Source organism: Ahaetulla prasina, chromosome 3 (genome assembly GCF_028640845.1).
Source record: "Ahaetulla prasina isolate Xishuangbanna chromosome 3, ASM2864084v1, whole genome shotgun sequence".
Lineage (NCBI taxonomy): Eukaryota > Metazoa > Chordata > Lepidosauria > Squamata > Colubridae > Ahaetulla > Ahaetulla prasina.
The window spans coordinates 51,847,280-51,867,681 of NC_080541.1; the positions used below are offsets into that span (position 1 = coordinate 51,847,280).

Genomic DNA, 20,402 nt, shown 5'->3' on the forward strand with positions numbered 1-20,402 from the left:
AGGTCCTTGGTTAGGAGTTGAATTATTAAGTTTCTACCAGAGTGAATCTAACTGTAGACTTACACATAATAATATCATATACCATGTAAATATATTAATACATAATTTACATACCATGTTTTATACAGTTTATATATACCATATAATATATTGATACCTAATATAAAATTTCTGTAATGTTATAAATGTTTGTCGTCTAAAAGAGTGTGCAAATAGGGATAAAAATAGATGTTTCTCACAACACGTGTAATTGATATAAAACCCTATTACTGTTGATATTTTCACATTCTTTTGTGGCATAGCATCACAGTGCTTACAAAGAGGCAGGTTTAAAGATAGAAAGAATAGTGTTTTGTATTGTAATTGACTAGAAATAGCTAAAGAAATGAATGTGTTTCATATCTGTGAATGTGATACTGCAGTTGCGGTCTTGGAGGGATTCAGAATTCCCAACTATCATGGGCACTGGAGGAAAATGCGAAGACGTGTAATGTCAACCCATGCAGAAATAAGACTGGGGAAAGCTCTATGAGAGTAACATATACACAAACAACTCTACAATATTGAAATGCACATATAAATGGAATGCCATTCATTTGCCATTTGATTTCTGCCACCAGTAGTTGTATGTAAGATGTGCTCAGAGCAGGTTATAACGAAATGTTGCTGAACATCTGTTCTTATACATGGATCAAAATGAAATAAAGAATAGGTTAGCTTTATTCTTCCTGTAACAGGATATTATATACTTTTTCTTCCAATTCTACTTCTGGTTGGCTGGATGTTTATTATGATTAGCTCCTTGTATATTTTTATGAAAGAGGTTATAGATAATTTAAAACAAAGAAAATAAAAAAAACAAGTGTTGCCAGCTACATCATGACTGTATCTATATGAACTTATATCATTATCATGATATAATTCACATAGGCAGGAGTTACATCTTAAAGCAGGGGTCTCCAACCTTGGCAACTTTAAGCCTGGTGGACTTCAACTCCCAGAATTCTGGAGTTGAAGTCCACCAGGCTTAAAGTTGCCAAGGTTGGAGACCCCTGTCTTAAAGGACAACTTCCTCTTAAAATATCAATGATGGGGTTGATATTGGAGTTAAAACATACAAGATCATTAAGAAAGGGAGCTTCATGGTATTTCCCATGTTCTTTGAACACAATTTTTGAACTTGAAAACTAGTGCAAAACACCTCACTATAGCAATTGAATCATTCTGTGTTTAAATTAATGTAGATTTCAAGATGCTCTATAATTATTGCTGCATGCTTAAACAGAATACATTAAAGAAAGAAAAATAGTATCATACTGACCTTAATATTTCATATGTTTACGAAACTGATTCTACTTTTCCCAATTCTTTTACTCCAAAAAACTACAACAATGCAATTATTTTACATTTTGTCATATTAAGAATTAACAAGGGTTCTTTGCTCCAAAATACATTTTGCCAAAATATAATGAGAAGCAGATATTGATGTAACAGTGACTCAGTGCTACTACTTTGTCTTTTTTCAGTGAGCGACTATGCCTTCAATTGCACTGAACTGAAAATCAGAGTTCAGCTTTGTTACAATGGGAAACCTCTCACAGTACCTCTTGACCAATTATTATATTACTGTTTAGTAAACCCATGGAGTTAGTTATTCACTGATATTAATGTAATTACAAAGGGCATGCAAATTGCGTCTTAACAGAAAAAAACCTTTATAAATTATGTTTGAAATTTTTCTTGAATTATTAGCTTGCATGCATTCTTGGGAAAGAAAAATGTGAACTGAATGTTAGACCAGATGGGACTTTGCCCGATTCTGTAAAACTCTTATTGCCTTATTTTTTAGGAGTTATTACAAGGGATTTATTTGGAGAAATAAAATCAGGCACATCAAGTATATTTATCAGCAACATGAATACTCCTGCACTATAGGACTCATAAACTACTATGGTTTGTATTGCATAGGATTATTACTGTTTAATGACAAAGTGCTTTTAAGTCAATAGAAAGCCATGCATATCTCTTATATTTTTAGCAACATCTCAAGAAACTATCTCATAATTAGATGATTGAATATAGTACCTTAATTCCTTAGATAAATGGTTAAAGGCATGCAATATACTAGTGTTGTTTAATTGAGCACAGCAATGTACATATTTTATGTATGTGGATTTACAGCACACATTTGGATCACAAGAACACTCCCTATGTGTTAGTGACATTGACAGGCTAAATAACTTACTCCCTGCTTCAATTCTTCTTCCTAAAGAAAAATGGGATGATCATGAATTAGATGATTCTAACTTTAGAGAAGATAAAAGAGAAGTGAACTGCAGTGCAACAAAACATAAGTGCTATTGCCAGCAACAGTGTGAAACTCTTGCAATTTTGGGAAGATGTGGTAACATAAATATTAATAGATGAGAATAATAAATATTATCAATGCCTTCATGTCCTGTTGGTAAAGTTATTAAATAGCTTTTTTTTGGTCTTGAGCCATGTTACTTTATGGGAAAAAGGTTGGAGTTGCATGCTTGGGGCATAACATAAAGATACTACATTGGGGCAGTAACTTTTCCTCATCCACTTCAGTCTCCATTACTCCTCTTTAACTTTTCATCTCTTTAATCATTTATTTCTTACTTAGCCGACTCCAAGGGAAGGGACAGATTTTTCCCTGCTAGTAGTCTGGGCTGATTCCTTGCAAATAGCTCTGAAGACTAGGTTGAAGTCTTTTAGATGCACATTTCCATTCTTCAAATACCTGCTTGACTACTTTCAGAACCAGTCTTCCGGATTCAGTGCTTATGAGTTAGTAGCATTTATGTTTTCAATTTTTTTTCCTGAAAATTCAATGCCCAAAGAAAATTTACTCCAAATTTTAACATTCAGAGACACAATGAATGTAAGATGCAGGAAAACTGCCTAATAGCCATTTCGCTGAACAATCGCTGTGATTCTATTCTAAGAGTACCAGGATTAAACCCTCCTCATCTTCACAGTTTATCTATTGTAAGTCAAAGAGGGCTTTTGCCAGTTTAGGCCAGGTCTAAAATGTTATATTTTCAAGAATTCCAAATAACTACACGTAGCTACCTCCCCCAGCTTATTTTCTTCTCGGGAGCATTAATACTTTTATATTAATCATTGTTCAGATCACTTGTGCTGAAGAGATTCACAAAAGACATATAAATTAGATTCTTAACAGCACTTACTATCTTCAAGGAGCAAAGAGGTAATTCTTTATTTGCAGAAAAAGACCACCAAATAAACTCAATTCAGACTGTTCTATGGTAACAATCGAGCTGCAAGTCACAGAGTAGTAAGGTAATGCAATTATGTGATTTTCATTTAGAGAACAGAAGCAAATGATTGCTGTAGCAAGCGAGGAACATATCTGACCACAAACCTCACTGCCTATCTGTAGAATGGGTAGAATGAAAACGATGATCCCATAATAACATTGTACTGCCTTCCTTTTTTTTTTTTTTTTTTGAGAGTTTTAAAGTTTTATTTTTACAATCATATCAAATAGTTCATCCAATGTACAGTTATATACAATTAGTCGGGCTTGCCCAGTCACCACCCCCCTTTTTAACACTCTTCCCTCTTCTACCTTCTTCTACTTTCCAAACCTTCCTCTCCTTCTCTTATCTACATCCTCTCCTCCCTCCACCCTACACCTTCCTTCTCCCTCTTCTACCCCTCTTCCTTCCTCTTCTCCTCTTTCCTACCTCCTACTCTCTCTTTTCTCCCTCCCCACCGTTCTAAAATGGTAACTGGGCAGACCCGACCCTGCATTAATTATATTTATACATCTTCAATAATCCCTGTACATTAACCATCACTCCATCTCTGCCAAACCCCCCAATTCCCTCCCCTTACCCCCACCCCACCCCGACTTCCCAGAACAAAATGCAGGGTATCAAAACTAACAATCATAATCTAAAATAATTCCTAAATTATAATCTCTAGTCACACCACACTTAGTCACACTCTCAATTCCCCTCTCCTTCAAAAATATATCTAATACAAAATATTTCCTAAATTTACTCATATGCTATTCGATATTTTTTTATCTGATACTTATTTTGAATATAATCAATCCACATTTTCCATTCTAAAATATATTTTACACTAAAATATATTTTACACTAGAAAAGTACTGCCTTCCTTTTTTATTGCAATTTTATAGACCTATTTTGCTTAATACAGTGCTGGAACATTTTACCTTGAGTAGTTTCATGAGGCCTTCTAACTGAACCATGAGTTCTCTTCGGCTTTCCTGAAGAGCTGACATTCTCTGTTCCAACTCGTCTTTCCTCTGTCTAAACAGCAAGCAGTGAAGATGAAAGCAGTGCATAAACATGGAGCAGAAAGCCTGCATTTACATCTGAGGTATATGACAATCTGAATATAAGAACTGTACTTGATTTCCTATGTGGATGCGTCTTCCAAACTTAGACATGAACTGGCGGGAACAGCAGCAATAATTCTCTATTCATAAACATGTCAGCATGCTTTACTTTTACCATTTCTCTGACAGTAGAAGATGGTCTTCATCTTGGTACTTTAAGATTAGGATTAACTCAGAGCTCCTCAGCCAGCAAAACTGGCTGAGGAGCTCTGGGAGTTGAAGTCCACAAGTCTTAAAGTTGCCAAGGTTGGAGACCCCTGGTATAAAGTGCCTTAGGGATCTTCATTAATTTTATCTCCACAAAAATAACTCTGCAAAATGGAAAAGCCAATCAGTGAGCAAGAACTGTGTCTCCTTAGGCTAAGTCTAACATTTTAATCGTAACATGTAGTCTTGCACTGGCTCTATGTCCATTTTAAACTGGAAGTTAAACTATGCATATTTCTTTTGGCTCTTTGAACAAAACAATTGGTTTTATTCAACCTTGGTGATAAAGTAAGGATAACTCTTATTTGTATTCAAAATGTTAACAAAAGTAGCCCTACAAATGGATGTGTGCTTTCTTTGGAATATTAAAATAATGAATACTCTCGCTTGTAAGTTTAAAAATGGTAATTATTTCTTACCCAAAACAGTCAGTTTTACATGGAATTAAACAAAACAGACAAGAGGTGTTATGCTAAATGTGACATATATCACTACCTCCCCATATCTCATTTGCATATTTACCTCAGGAGGCGAAGTTCTGCCAGGAGCGTAGGGTTTTGTGCTGCCTTTTCTGGGGTGGTCTGAGATGCCTGCTCATGTTCAAGCCGCAGCCTGTGAATCTCTTGTAAGATTTCTCTGGCATAGGAAGAGAAGAAAATAAAAAAAAACAATGATAAGTATGATTTTTTTCTATGAGAAAAGTTGTTTAGCACAGAACATTGCAAATAATGTCAACTAATTTGAGATATTTATAGATAAACTTCTGGATCTTAGTGAGCAACTCATAGCAGAGGAGCTTTTAAACATTTAAAGCTGCTCTTTTGACAACCAACCATTTGCCCTCCATCCAGGAACTCTTCAAAAATTGCCACAAATGTAATTCAAGAAGTTGCTGCCCGAGACAAACACTGCAAAAATTGATCAGAACTAGGGCTATCAATCACCAGCACACACATTAGAACAGGGATCCTCAAACTTGGCAGCTTTAAGACTTGTGGACTTCAACTCCCATAATTCTCCAGCCAGCAACTCCCATATAATTAAAGGAGTTGAAGTCCACAAATCTTAAAGCTGCCAAGTTTGAAGACCTCTGCATTAGAATGACACAGAATTCTCTCCAGTCACTTCACAAGGCTGAAAGATTAACCATTGTTAGATAAAAATGGTTGGGTTCATGCCTAATATGGCACTAGATCTCATGGTTTCTAAATTGGTGCCTTAATCACTATAGTAAACTGGTTATATTGTAATATTAGTATATTATTTCTCCTTCAACCCTGCTATTTTCTTTCTTTCTCTCACCTTATTAAATCATGTGTTTTCTGAAAAAAAGAGATGACAGATTTCTATCACAAATATCTTAAATGTATATTTTAAAATACTAACTGTAATAATGTCATGGCAAAGAAAACAAGTAAACTTTCCTGTATGATGGTTACCTGTAATGTATCTGTGGGTTTCCTTATATGCAATGTTGTGAATTTTGCTTTGATACCAACTGTATATGCAATATGTTTCGTCCACAGACATATATTTGAATTAATGTAGGTTTTGGGAGTTTACCTGTTCTTATTTTCAAGTTCTGCAATAAGCTGTCGTTGTTGCTTATTTGCATCAATAGAGAATGAAATATCTGGAGTGCCTCTTTGTTGTGGTTGCTGTTGTGGCTGCTGTAAAACAGATTGAACATGTAAATGAATATTATTTAAAGGAAGAAAACAGTAGTTCTTTCCCTTAGAATATCTAAATATATTGTCCATAAGCATAATGTCATAGCTAAGTCCCTAGTTTCAAAATTCACTTTAGCTGAGATTTCACATTATATATTTGACAAATATATAATTTCTCTCATTTCATCTCTATGGTAACATAGATGATAATAACCTTGCTTGTAATTTATGGTGTAACTGTAAGGACTGGCAAATTGTAATAGAAATCTTACCCATCTAGAGTAAGGGCAGAACTAGAGTGTTTCCATAGACATTGTGAGCTAAATAAAACACATTTGTATTTAATAGCAATAACATTTAGACTTATATATCACTTCACAGTGCTTTACAGAGTCAGCATATTGCTTCCAACAATCTGGGTCCTCAGTTTACCAACCTTGGAAGGATGGAAGGCCTTGAGCTTGGTGAGATTTGAATTGCCAAATTGCAGTCAGCTGGCAGTCAGCAGAAGTAGCCTGCAGTACTGCATTCTAACCACTGTGCCACCACTCTTTAAGTTTGTGTGAAGGAGCCTTTGGTTTTATAAAGCAGTGAAATGGTGGACAGATAGTAAAATTAAAACACAACAAACAATACTCTACCTTAAGCTGTAATGCTATATCCACTGTAAGTGGATATAATAGGACATCCAACCAAACAAACCTCTAGAGGTCCCTAAATTGTAACCTACAGTTTTCTTTCACTAGTAAGAAAGCCAGGAGGGTCTGACTAAATTTGTCGTGTCCCCCTCCCCCTCCGACGGCCGGGTCTGGGAAGTCTGTATCAAGCGTGGCCACGAAGCCTCTGCAGCTTTGCCAAATTCCTGTCAGAGTTCTCAGGGCAGGCAGGAATCCAAGGTGTGACTTCAGCAAACCAGATGAGACTTTGCTTGACTCAAGGAATGCCAAAAAGCAGATCCTTTATATAGGCCATGGGGTGTGGCTCCATGACTCAGCACTTATCCAGGCCTGCCCCTCCCTTCCTTTTGCTGACGTCGCTTCTCCATTCTCCGGAAGTGGGGATCCGTCCACTGTGACTTTCCGTCCTCCTGATCTGCTGCCGGCAATTCTAGCACGTTGCTGGCTTCGTGCTCACACGCTGTAGGAGGGAGGTTTGTTTGCTCATTCTGTCCGGGCATGGTGCCAGGGCTGGGGGCTGGAGGCATGCCAGATCGTTCCTCTTCATTATCAGACTCTGGCTCAGATAGCAGGGGATGGGAGGGGCCCGGCTGAGGAGAGGAGGGCGGGCGAGGCCCAACAAAATTCTTGGCCAGATACAACTGAGAGTAAATAGATTTGGCCAGATACAACTCTTGAGAGTAAATAGTCAAGAAGGAGAGTGCTAGAGTGGCTGGAAGTAGTATGAGAAAAAGAAGGTGCCAGCATCAAATATAAGTTAAAGCTACCTCTGCTGACTTGGTTGGGGTAGGGCAAGTAAATGGAGATTCTGATAATTTTATTAAACTCAAGGGAATATATTTTTGAGGAGAAATCTATATGATTGTAGGTAATGATGAATCTATATGATAGGTAATTAGAAAATTATCCTGTTTCCCTCAAAATAAGACATCAGCTGATAATAAGCCCAATCAGGCTTTTGAACGCATGGCAATAAGGCCAAGCGTTTATTTTAGGGTTCAAAAAAATATAAGACAGGTCTTATTTTCAGGGAAACATGGTAAGAATTAAAAAGCAAGAAGAAAAACTCAACCTATGGCAAAGAGGTCAAATAGATTTTATTAAGTTATGTTCAGTTAGAATTTGTTTTTCTTTCTTGCCAGTACAATCCAATTGCTAAGTAATTAAAAACTATTTTCTATGATATTGCCAATTGCTATTTGCACAATTACTTTACTGAGAGATAATTATATCTAGTATGTAATATTTCTTCTGCTGCTGAAGAAGTGGGGTGGGGAGAGCAACAGCAATTACCAGAAGCAGTTTTCTAGGCTTTTTCCCCTCAAAGAACAACAATTTGGTGAAACCAAATCTCTCATAGATGAGGTACAAAGTTGTTGCAGCTGCCTTAGGAGTACCTTATATTATAATCTATTCAGTGATCTGTGTGTCCTTTTGATTTTCTAGGCTTGAAGTTAAATCTTAAGGAACAGCCTCTTAAGGGAACTCCTTATATAATGCTTCTAATAAGAAAGCACAAGCAAATGAGGTACATGCACAATGATACAGGTGTGCATAGTGGACACCCACACACATATTCCACTACCCTAAAAAGATTCAAAAATATCACAAAAAGTGAAGGAAATTAATTAAATCTGAGGGAATGACTAGAAGCCTCTTTGAGAATTAAAATAAGTTTTTAGAAATTGGAAAACAAGTTTCACTATAGTATATTTCACTACAGTGAAATCATCAAGTTTCACTGGATGATTGCCTAATGTCATCAAATGAGTTGCTATATAATCAATCACTTGCTTGTGGCAAGAATTTATTCTGCACATTGCATGGGTGACTACATAATGTTCTTTGTTTACCTGAGGTATAATTTATATTATAGTGATTCAAGGGTTTCCAAACCAACTCCAAACCTTAACAATAAAGTACAGATCATTTTTCTGAGGCACAGAAAAACTAAGGTACCTTCAATATGTATCAAAGAAATTTCAAAGCACGCAGGGGTGAAAGAAAAAGAAAGCCTACCTGCTCATTGAAGGCCCTTTTACCCTAAAGCTACATTGCTGGGTGAGCTTCTCCCTTTTCCCCCCCTGCAATATCAAATCTCTAAAGCTCTTGGTTTATACTTAGAAATTGCATCTGCATCAGTGGGCACCTCCCAAAGCTACCATTTGTTTTTTCCATAAGACGAGAAGTCTATTTTCTAATATTACAAAGAAATTAAGTGCATGAAGCTTGGTGCTCTCTCAAAGCCTTGAAAGAAAAAAGAAGCAAAGACAAATAATCTCAAAAGCCCAGCCTTAGCAACACTAAAGGCTGTGTGCAAAGCAAGAAGCAAGGTTTGTTTTTTTTTTAATTTCACAGAAGACTTTTAATAGGACAATTTGTTTTGTTCTTAAGAATTTGTAAGCTCTTATTAATTTTGTTACTGGTTCTAATAATTGTCATTTGTTTATTTTACATATAAATTCATACCCTGTTTTTAAGAGCAAAAATACAATTTGAAAAGCAATGCAAAAATAACAAAACACTGAATGATGAAATAGCATAACGTAAAAGCTTAAAAATTTACAGCTATAAGACACTGAAGGGCCTAAATATCTTCCACAAGCAGAAACTAAGAATGTGAAGTTTATACGTTTGTACAAACATACTACACTAGTAGTTTTTATTAATTTAGTAACCATACAACTGGAAGGAGGTTACTTCAGGACATCCGGAACTAGTTCAAACTGCCCAAGGAGCTGCTGATACAGTTCTACAGAGGAAGTATTGATTCTGTCATCTGCACCTCTATAACTGTCTGGTTTGGTTCTACAACCCAACAAGACAGACACAGACTTCAGAGGATAATTAGAGCTGCAGAAAAAACAATTACTACCAACCTGCCTTCCACTGAGGACCTGTATACTGCACGAATCAAAAAGAGGGCTGTGAAAATATTTACAGACCTCTTGCATCCTGGACATAAACTGTTTCAACTCCTACCCTCAAAATGACGCTATAGAGCACTGCACATCAGAACAACTAGACACAAGAACAGTTTTTTCCCAAACGCAATCACTCTGCTAAACAAATAATTCCCTCAACACTGTCAAACTAGTTACTAAGTCTGCATTACTATTAATCTTTTCATCGTTCCTATCACCCATCTCCTCCCATTTATGGCTGTATGACTGTAATCTTGTTGTTGGTATCCTTACGATTTATATTGACTATTTCCTAATATGATTTGATTGCTTATTTTTTCCTATAATTATCATTGTTGTACCTTATGATTCTTGATGAATGTATCTTTTCTTTTATGTACATAGAGAGCGTATGCACCAAGACAAATTCCTTATGTGTCCAATCACACTTGGCCAATAAAGAATTCTATTCTGTTCTGTTCTGTTCTGTTTTGTTCTGTTCTATTTCTATTCTATTCTGTAGCCTAAAGAATCCTAACTACTAAGAAAAGAAGAGAAATATCTAAGAGAAACAGATACTTGAGGAGAAATACATAAAAGACTGCCATGGTTGCACCTCATCAACTATTCACTATCTGAAACAATTCTTTTAGTTGCCTAATGGTAGGGCTGGTGCTTGTACCAATTTTTCTTTAACTATATTTAGATTCATTAGATGCAAACAAGCACATCCAAGGGAAAAGCCAATTTTAGAGTAAGATGTGGCAGACTGTAATTACAAGGATTGTCTTGGCAAAGGTTTTCATTTCAATATGTATTTTTTTAAATGAAACATCTTTCCCCTAGTTAAAATTACTTACTGATGAAGTAGTCTCTGCTGCCAGTCTTGCTGCATACCGGGCGATCAGTTTATGTTCTTCATCTAGACGGTTTGGGCTGTCAAGTAAACTGTTATAGGAGAAGGGCAAGGAACAATAAAAAAAAACATTAATATAAATGTTAAGAGGAAAATGCTCCTTTATTTATACCGAGAAATGATATCTGTGATGATGATGGTAGGGGAGACATGATAGAAATTAATAAAATCATGGAAAAGAGGGAGAAAATGGACATATAATGTTATTCTATAACCCTGTATCCCTAGATCAAGAAAAATAGTTTGATAGCAATTAAAAGAAAATTAAGTAATGTGACGAATTCCCAGCTTACAAATTACTGACTTTAGCAACTTCACAATTTCACAATGATTAAATTAACGAAAGGCTACAATTATGCCATCAAAAAGTACCTGCCATAATCAAAAACAGCATGCCTATAAAAAAGGAGCTTTTTTTGGTTAACCCTGGTAGGGGTTTTTCAAAAGTTTTTGAGTGATCACTGCTGGAAATAAATTGCTGGAACAAAGGATAACTACAGGGTATGGTTTAAACATGTCAAGACTGTGGCTGCAATGGTGTGATTGAAGATCCACCTATTTTTCTGTGCAAATCATCTCTCTCCCCCCCCTCCCTCCCTTCCTACATAGAGATTCAACTGCGCTATCATGGCCAATGGCCATCATCTTGATTTTTTGTTTATACTCCTAGATGACTGAACCATATCTACTCCAAATGTATTAGGACTTCCCTTATTCTTATTGTTAATTACATTTTTGACATTATTTTACATTTGTGTTGGTTGAAGCAGCATAAAAGCACTTGACATAAATAAATAAACAAACAAACAAATAAATAATACACATATCATCATACCATCCAACACACCCAGGAGGAATCTATTTGGAAACCGAGTGGTAACTTAGCACTTTTGCCATCATTCCTAAATTTAAAATCATTCTGTCACTTCTATTTCTCAAAGCAAATGTTTTCCCTTCTCCTAGCAAAATTTAAAAATCAAAGCATCTTCTTTTTTAATAAAATAAAAGCATAACAATGATAATTTGGATTTAAACAAACTAAAAAATTCATTTTTTTCACCCTTTTTAGTTTTTTTCATTCTAGTATGCCACTATGGTAAGGACTATGAAAGATAATAATACTGGTAATTTCTTTTTAACAATGAAAAATAACTACATTTTAGCTATTTCACATTACTTTCAGGATAATGAGTCTATACCTGCAATGAAGCTCCTATAATATACTAGACAACTTGTGGCCCGCTGGGTCATCCTTTCAGATATATTTCATCATCTAAACAGAGAATGGAAGTCCAAACCTCTGCCACAGTCTGGCCATCAGCTGCAATCATGTGATTCCCATTTACTTTTCCCCTGTAAGCTTCCCAGGTTTCCTCACTGAGTTGTGGCAAAGTGTCAGGGAATGTTGCAAATTAGGATTATGAGACCATAGTAACATATTCAACCTGAACATTTCTGCTCTAAACCTAAAACTAGACAAAGGGATGCAAATAACATTTTCTTAACCTTTTAAGTAGCAGATGAAGTAACACTGAAAATTCTGAATGGAGAACGCAGATATAGGCTATGAGATACATTTTGCTCTTTAATAAGACATTATTTATCACTCTTCCCCAAAACGTATCTGCCTAAATTGTGTGGGCATGCACACTCATACAGATAATTAACAGATAGCTAAAAGAACACAAATAGGGTTGTGTTAAGGGTATAAGGGTTCATGCATAAGGCTGAAAGGGGGGGAGTGCAATTATTCAGTGAGGTAGTAATTGTACTACATTTCAACCTAATCAGGAAAAAGAATCTACTGCCAGATGTTTCAAGGCAAAACAAAAAACAAAAAAACCCCAATCACTAGCAGATCAAAAATTATTCACATAATTCTTAAAGCTAAAAGACTGCTTGATGGAATAAAACAGGAGGAAAAGCTAAATACCGCAACTCCAAATAAAACCAGTCCATTCCTTTAGTGCTGTGACACCTGAACATGCAAATTTATCTTGCTGCCTTTGGTTTGGTGGGAAATTATATAATGCTGCTGTGATATACACACAATAAAAAAGACAGGGTTACAAATGAGTTATTTCTCAACTGATACAATGGTGAGATTACAGAATGGGACTAATTTGCTCTAAATCAGTTCAAATGATTTAGGTCAATTAATGTGCCATAATAAATTATATCCACACTTCAATAAATACAAGGCACTGTGCTCTGAGGGACAGTGTAGAAACAATAGCTAAAAGCAAGCTGAAGCAAACTATTTTATTTCTGAAATCATCAAATCCCCAAATGACTGCTTGGCTATGTATATTAATAGATTAAGATGAGCAAAGGAGCTCCACACTATGAAAATTTTCAGATTCTGAATTAATATCAGTAACTGCTGGTAAATAACACATAACAGTGGGCCAGTGTTTCTCCTGGCATCTTAGATGATCCCAATACCTTAATGCTTCTCAATCCATTAAAAAAAGGACCACATAATATACAAAATCCTGAACTTCTTGTGCTATTTATTTATATGAATATGTATTTCTAATTTTTTATTCCAATAGCATTTCTTTAAGGAAGACAGTGTATTCTGAATTAGATAGATATAGAGATATATAGATTAGATATAGAAATATTTCTATACAGATATAGATACAGATATAAAGAAATGTGTCTGCCTATTTCACTGATTACTGGGCTCCAATCATAGTAGACTCCTAATGGTGTACATATTCTATACAGCAATCCAATTAAAAATAATAAATAAAAATATTAGCCCAAAGATCTTGGGGATCATTAGCAACAATTCACATGCAGCTAATTCTTCTGCAAGGCAGGAACAAGGTAACAATATGTCCCAAAGGCCTGCCAAAAACAGGTGTTTTTGAAAACTCAGCCAATTTAATATCTGGGTGAACAGTGTTGCAGAAATAGGAGCAGCAATTGAAGAAGGCTTGAGCCATGGGTTTTGCAGATGACACTCCCTGAAAATGGGGCTTGGGATAAAATGCTTTCTTCCTTATCTTAATAGATAATCAGGAATCATTGAAGATGCATGGCTCCAAAGATACACATAGTGCTATGAAAGTGACATCACAAGGACCTTAAATTGCACCAGAAAACAAATAGGTAAATAGTGCAATTCTCAGAGCAGTTACACTGTGAACTGATTAATAGTCATCTGTCTGAGCCACTTTATCTGGACCATCTGAAGTTTTTCAAGTTTTTCTCCTCATCAAGCAGCAGCTGTGAAAATCGAAGGACCTTATTTTATGGGCCAATTCTGACTGGCAAAACATGATCCTATTCAAAATTAAAGATCAAATTTATCTGAAATCACAATGTTTCTATACCACGTGTCGGGATTAGACCTAATCATGTTTGTCTCTATCTAGAGCCTGGGGCACTCCTATTCAGTTGGCAGCTGAGATGTAAAGGTGAGTATCTTCAGCATATGAATGATTCCTGATTTCAAACTAATGGATTATCCCTCACCTCCCTGCAGCTTCATGTACATACAGTACCAATAGAGAGAAAACTAAGACTTTTCTCACCTTCCTGAATTTTTTGGAAAGAAGAGAACCATCAAAGAGCAGTGCCTTCTACCCCCAAACTTGGCACACACTTCTATATGTGCAACATGAAGGCTTCGGAGAAATTAAACAGTACGAAAGCAGTCATCCTTCCCCTATGTTAGCATTGCCAGAAATCCTCCATAGGAGCAATTGTTATGGACTTGTTTCCATATTATGCAGGGCAGAATCCAGATACAAAAGTGTGCAGATAATTCATCTCCTCCAGAGCTCTGGAGAGACTCATATGCTTTCAATAACTTTTCGTTATTTTATTATAAAATGAAAATTACAGCTAAATATCCGAATATTTTATCATGTTTTCTGTGATTTACAGTCATGCATGGAAAACACGCTTACCTGAAAATCTAATCTTCATAAAATGACCATACAGGATATTGCCCTTCCAAAGATTGCAGCTCTCTGAGAGAGGTGACCAATCTAATGTCCTGGGCAAGAGTGGATGGCTGACCCCTGGAAATATAGCTTGCAGGAATGTTGCAAATGTTGCTGCTCATATGCAATGAATATAGATTTGAAGGCACACTGATGTTCAGCTATCTTATAGCAAACCAATGCTAGGGAAGAATGTTTACATATTTTATATGTCCTTGAAAGACCAGGAATAAATACTGGTCCAGGCAAAATGGTGGCAAATGATCCCATTATATTCCTGGTGGTCTGTAGGGCACATACTTTTTGCCCATGAGTGCCCATGGCCATACCTAACTGATACATTTTACACTAAGGCTGTTCTGTATGGCTGAGTTGTTGAGGGTAGGATATTGTTTTTTCCAAACAACTGGTTCCCAGGATGAAGTTGGAGTGACCAAACCCCAATCTATAAAGTACAGGGCTGGGCTTTGTATCACCTTGTTTTTGTGAGCTTGTCAATCAGAAGGAAGGCAACTTGATTTACCAAAGTTAAAAAAGTCAATTTATGCCTATCTGAAAGAGATACTTTGCTCTAGCAATACTGGTATGTTTGAAAAAGATTCCTTAGGGATGTAAAACCAAAAGTCAGATGAGATGAGTGGATAAGGATCCTTGCACAGTTCAAAAGTATTTTAAAGAAGAGATGAGAAAAGATTAAGCAAGCTAAAAAAAAAACACTCTCCAAAAAGGATGATTTTTTTTTTAATAAAGCAATTTGATGATCAGTTCAAGGACAGATGTGCTGATGTTGTGACAACTGAAAAACAGAACAGCTGGGATGATGTCTACTTGCACAGTATGTGAAGGGACAGGGATCCTACCAATGAATTCTATAAACTAGATGAGTCTCAGTGTGGCTATATGCAAACACATAGATCAACAGTGTGAATCAGAGAGACCATGATGAAGTACCACTTTGACTGATATCGATTTTCTTCACTTTTAATAACTGAACACTCCCCTACACACTTTTCTCAAGAGGAAGTCCAATACAATCTAAGTTAAATGATTTTAGGGTCGAAAGAAATAGGCAGAAATCTTGGCTAAGCCATGGGCTTATTAGATGCCTGATCAACAACTGCATCTATTTCACAAGCTTAAAGTGAAACATAAGATAACAAAAAGAGTGGAAAATAATCACTTGCACATTAAAAACACAATTTAAACAATTATCAGTAACATTACTGTTAATAGTTTGATCTCCAATTCTCCAAGGACACCTGTTTGTTGAATCTGTATTTAACACAGCTTTTTCAGTAAAGGCTTAGAATCACTCCCATGTAAAAAGAGAGTATGCTGCGCAGTATTTGTAGATCAGGAGTTTGAAAACTTTTTTGACCTGATAGTTATAGTTCCCCATGAATCGAAAGTAGTAAGATTCTAGAAAGAAAGTAGGATCAGGATAAAGTAGTAAGTACTAGGGCTAAATAAAAACTTAAATGTATATTAAGTTTGTAAAATTCAGTTAATATTATTAAATACTCAGAAATAATTATAATTATTCCTTATTTAATAATTTACTCTTTGTAAATTTAAAATCTTAATTTTTTTAAAAAAATTAAACTTTATAATTTGGCAGCAAATATTGTAGGGGTTGGGAGCTACAACCAAATATTTTTTGTGTACTCAGAGCATATAAAATATTCCTAAACTGTCTCACACGGGCTGTTTGTACCCCAATTAGTATGTTACTAAGATAAATGAATCCCATTGAATATAATATTTATAAATATATGAATGATTGCATCATAAACACTAATGCAAATCAATATTCATGGCAATAATTCTAATCAAGGCAACTATTTATGAAATTTAGCATGCTGAGGTAATAAAAGGGAATGAGAAGACCAGTTCAATCAAGTCAGATCTGCTCCATTGTTGAGGAATCTCCATTGGATGATCAGGCTTGTATCCCTCTTCTCTAGAGACCCCACCAAGGCACCCAGCCTGCACTAACCGTGAGGGGTTGTTCTGGAGCATGTTGACATACAACCCAATGAGAACATGTTCATCAGCCAGCCTGTCTGCAACATCGAGGCTATACTGTAACCTGAAACAGGGTTGAGGGGAGGAGGGTGTAGTCCGGACAGACAAAGAGAAATAAAACAGAGAAAGCAGGAGCAAGTAAGAGTGCGAAATGGGAATTTACAAATGCGCAGTCAAATGTTCTTCAGTTTGTTAGCAAACCCAACCATTGCAGGTAGAGTTCAGGACAGAACTTAAGACAGCAGGCCTATAGAGCAAAGGTATCAATTTGCTAGTACAGTACATACAGACCACCTAGAAAGTTTAATAGGGCAGTGATGCTCAAGGACATGCACAAACTAGCCTAGGATTAGTGCTACTAGGAAGCATAATGTAAAAAAAAAGTTACAAAAGTTGCTAATTTTATCTGCAAATCCTAAGTAAATATATTCAGAAACAATTTCAATGATAACAGATATTTTACTGTGGCGCTAATCTTTATAAGCAGAGCAGTCATGTTAAATGGTTCCCAGGAATGAAAACTTTCAAACAGCATGCAGAAGACTACATGTGAAGAGGCTTGTGCCATAAAATATTCTGTACATAAGGTAACCTAGTGTACCAGAGAGAAGGTTAAAAGTGGATCATCTCACTGATATGCTAGGTTTTCAGTGGAAAATATTTTTTAGGAAGGAACAAATATATGATTTCTTCAAATGCTGGTTAAAAGGACAGTCCTAGGAATGGTATATTACATTATTGAATTGCAAAGGCAGATTAGCTATTTAAGATAAGCATATAATATGAACTCTGGATAGATACACAGCAAAGTGTAGAATTATATTTTAAGAAATTATATTAGAAAACCATTAAAATTGTATAATGTGTGTATGTGAACACACTTAATTCCTCTGGCGTGGTAATTAAAACTATCTATGGTTATATTCTTAGTAAAATACATAATATATTGAAAGGAAAAGGCATTTGCTTTAGTTGTGTTAGTATATGCTACTAATGCCTTTTGAAACTTACCCTTTGCCTTTCAAAAAACCTGGAACAGCCCTAGCCAGCAATTTGTCCTGCTCTACTTCATTATCCTTGTAAGGAGAGCTAGTTAATAAGACAATAAATATTGACAGCTAACTATTACTGAAACTTGTTCACTAACTGAAACCTAAGTAATTAATAATAAAAATTATGAATGGATACTCAAAAATAAGAATGCTTCTCCCAGTACAATATAAGTACATCATCACAGGATTGTAGTCTAAAACTCTAATGATGAAACTAAATATTGCATAAGTGTAAAACAACTTGCAATACTTTTGTTACAGAATATTTTTCACAACTATAAATGCACTGCCCACTAAATGATAACAACTTTGGAATAATAACGTACTTAAATAAAAACTAAACGTACTTTGATAATAATGTACTTAAATTAAAAACAAATTCTAAAAATTATTTAAGAGTTGCAAACTAGACATTGTATGAAACAAAAGTGAAAAATACTAATGCTTTAAAAATCATTTTCCAACGTAGGTTTTCATTCTGAAGTATGAAAATGCAGTAAAAACACAGTCCTTTTTGTTACCACAGAAAAATAATCTTGCCACATTCAAAAAAATCTATATGAAATTGAAGAAGCACTTAGTGAAGACTTTAATTTAAACTTAGAAAAGTATATTTACTTAGGTATCTCTGCACCAATAGTTCAGTACTGCATTTTAAGGCTTAGATTAAAATATGTACTTTAAAACCCAAAATTTCTTTTCTTAATGCAGTTCTGAGAAAAAAATATACTGTAATTTGAAAGAATTTTAAAAACAGATTTAAAATGAAATGTATTATAAAATCTTGTCCCTGTTTCATTTTACTCCATTCCTGTTTGTCACTCCCAAAAGCAGACTTTTCATGACAACTACATATATGGTTGTATGTCATTCAAAATAATGGATTCCTCTGTTTAAAACATAATACCAGAAGATGATATAATGAAGGGGAAAAAATTTACCCAATGCACAATGCAGATAGTCCCAAATGAACTTTATATTTATTTAATCCAACTCAATCTGCAGCTACTACATTAATATAATGGTGTGGAATTAAGTTTTCATGAGTCCATATCATTATATCACTGACATCTAATTCAGGAAAAGATGTTCCAAGTCCTATGAAGCAGGTTTCAGTATGAACAGAAGTTCTATTTGTGCAGGGGAAAAAAGTAGGACATCTTTTTTTCATTTATGCTAGGAATATTTCTTCATATGTAAAGGGAAATTATGATGTATCCAAAGGGCAATTATCTCTCAGAAGAGCATCACTTCATAGGAACATTAGTATCTCCATCTGTGGTAAATGTGCCATGATCAATATAACTAGGAACAAAGAATAAAATGAGATGTAAGTTCTCTCTGATTTCTAAAATATCAAAATATTAATTCAAAATTAAATGCTAGTGTTTAAGGGCTAATTCTTTCTGGTATGAATATATCAGGTTTCCAATACAGTGAATTAAGATGATCACACTGAAGACATGATTATTCAATCCTACTTTAGAAATTTAGCAGAAAATATTTTAAACTCTCCAGGCTTTTGGAATTTGACATCAAATCTGCAGTTTTCTGTACTCTTGAGGAATAACATGGGTTCCATACGTTTCCTCAACATGGTAGATGTCATCTCTTTCATACATTGCATTCAAGCCTGAGTTATAGTATTGGCAACAAGCCAAGACTCCAGAATACTGGAATGCTAAAATATTCTGAGATCTGCCTAGTCCATTCCAACATCTTATTACTAACATAAAGTAGAGTTCAGGAGCATTTTACTCAACATGTTAGGAATCTCACTGTAAATAATAAATTTAATTGTTTTTCAATAAGATTCCAAATTGTATTTGTATATGTATGTAGATGTAGATAGATAGATAGATAGATAGATAGATAGATAGATAGATAGATAGATAGATACTGATAGATATACTATAGATATAGATATATAGATATAACATCTGGGAATATCACAATGCAGTGATCAACAGTTACATATTGAAATTAATTTCCTACTAAACAATGGAAGAGACATGCATAGTAACAAAATATATACAAAGAACAGGAATTAAAATAATAAAAAATAATGGAGAATTTAACTTTCATGAAGAGAAAAATAACTATCTATATGTTTCAGCATGCCATTTATCTAATTTCATTTCAAACACTTGTCCTATTATTGTAGTAAAAAAGTGTATTTTCAAATACTATAGTAAGAAACATGCTGTCCCAGAGTTTTATTTAAATCTTGATGAAACAAGGCATTATCTGTTTTCATAAGGGAGCAATGCAGACTAACCTAGCACTGCACTAGTTAAAGGCTTTGTATCAGACAAATAAAGCTGATTTTTAAAATATAATTTAAGACTCAAAATACAGTGAAATATTGCAGAAGATATTTAACTGAAATGGGATCAGATCAAATTTCTCTTTTCTCAGGCATCAGCCAAAAGCTAAATTACAGTTGGGTGGCTGTGAGATTGGGTTCAAGCAAAATTGTGGGAAGGTATTTGGTTTTTAATTTTCATGTGTCTGTTTGGAAGCTTATACCATCTTTTTCAACAATTTCCCACTTTAAAGGACAGGAAAGTATG

At 35.0% G+C, this 20,402-nt stretch overlaps 1 protein-coding gene across 18 annotated transcripts in view; it reads right to left on the reverse strand.

The window, feature by feature from the left end:
- The window catches only part of DTNA (dystrobrevin alpha), a 195,291-nt gene that overhangs the window by 13,559 nt on the left and 161,330 nt on the right, over positions 1-20,402 (reverse strand). For 12 of the 18 annotated variants that reach the window (XM_058175919.1, XM_058175917.1, XM_058175913.1 and 9 more), the window contains 7 exons: positions 17,789-17,866; positions 16,749-16,841; positions 10,738-10,825; positions 6,191-6,297; positions 5,150-5,263; positions 4,235-4,331; positions 2,246-2,266 (listed from right to left, as the gene is read on the reverse strand). In XM_058175919.1, the coding sequence (XP_058031902.1) occupies positions 2,246-2,266; positions 4,235-4,331; positions 5,150-5,263; positions 6,191-6,297; positions 10,738-10,825; positions 16,749-16,841; positions 17,789-17,866 (598 nt within the window). The remainder of the gene's footprint in view (positions 1-2,245; positions 2,267-4,234; positions 4,332-5,149; positions 5,264-6,190; positions 6,298-10,737; positions 10,826-16,748; positions 16,842-17,788; positions 17,867-20,402) is intronic. The other 6 variants (XM_058175912.1, XM_058175922.1, XM_058175914.1 and 3 more) reach the window with 4 other exon arrangements.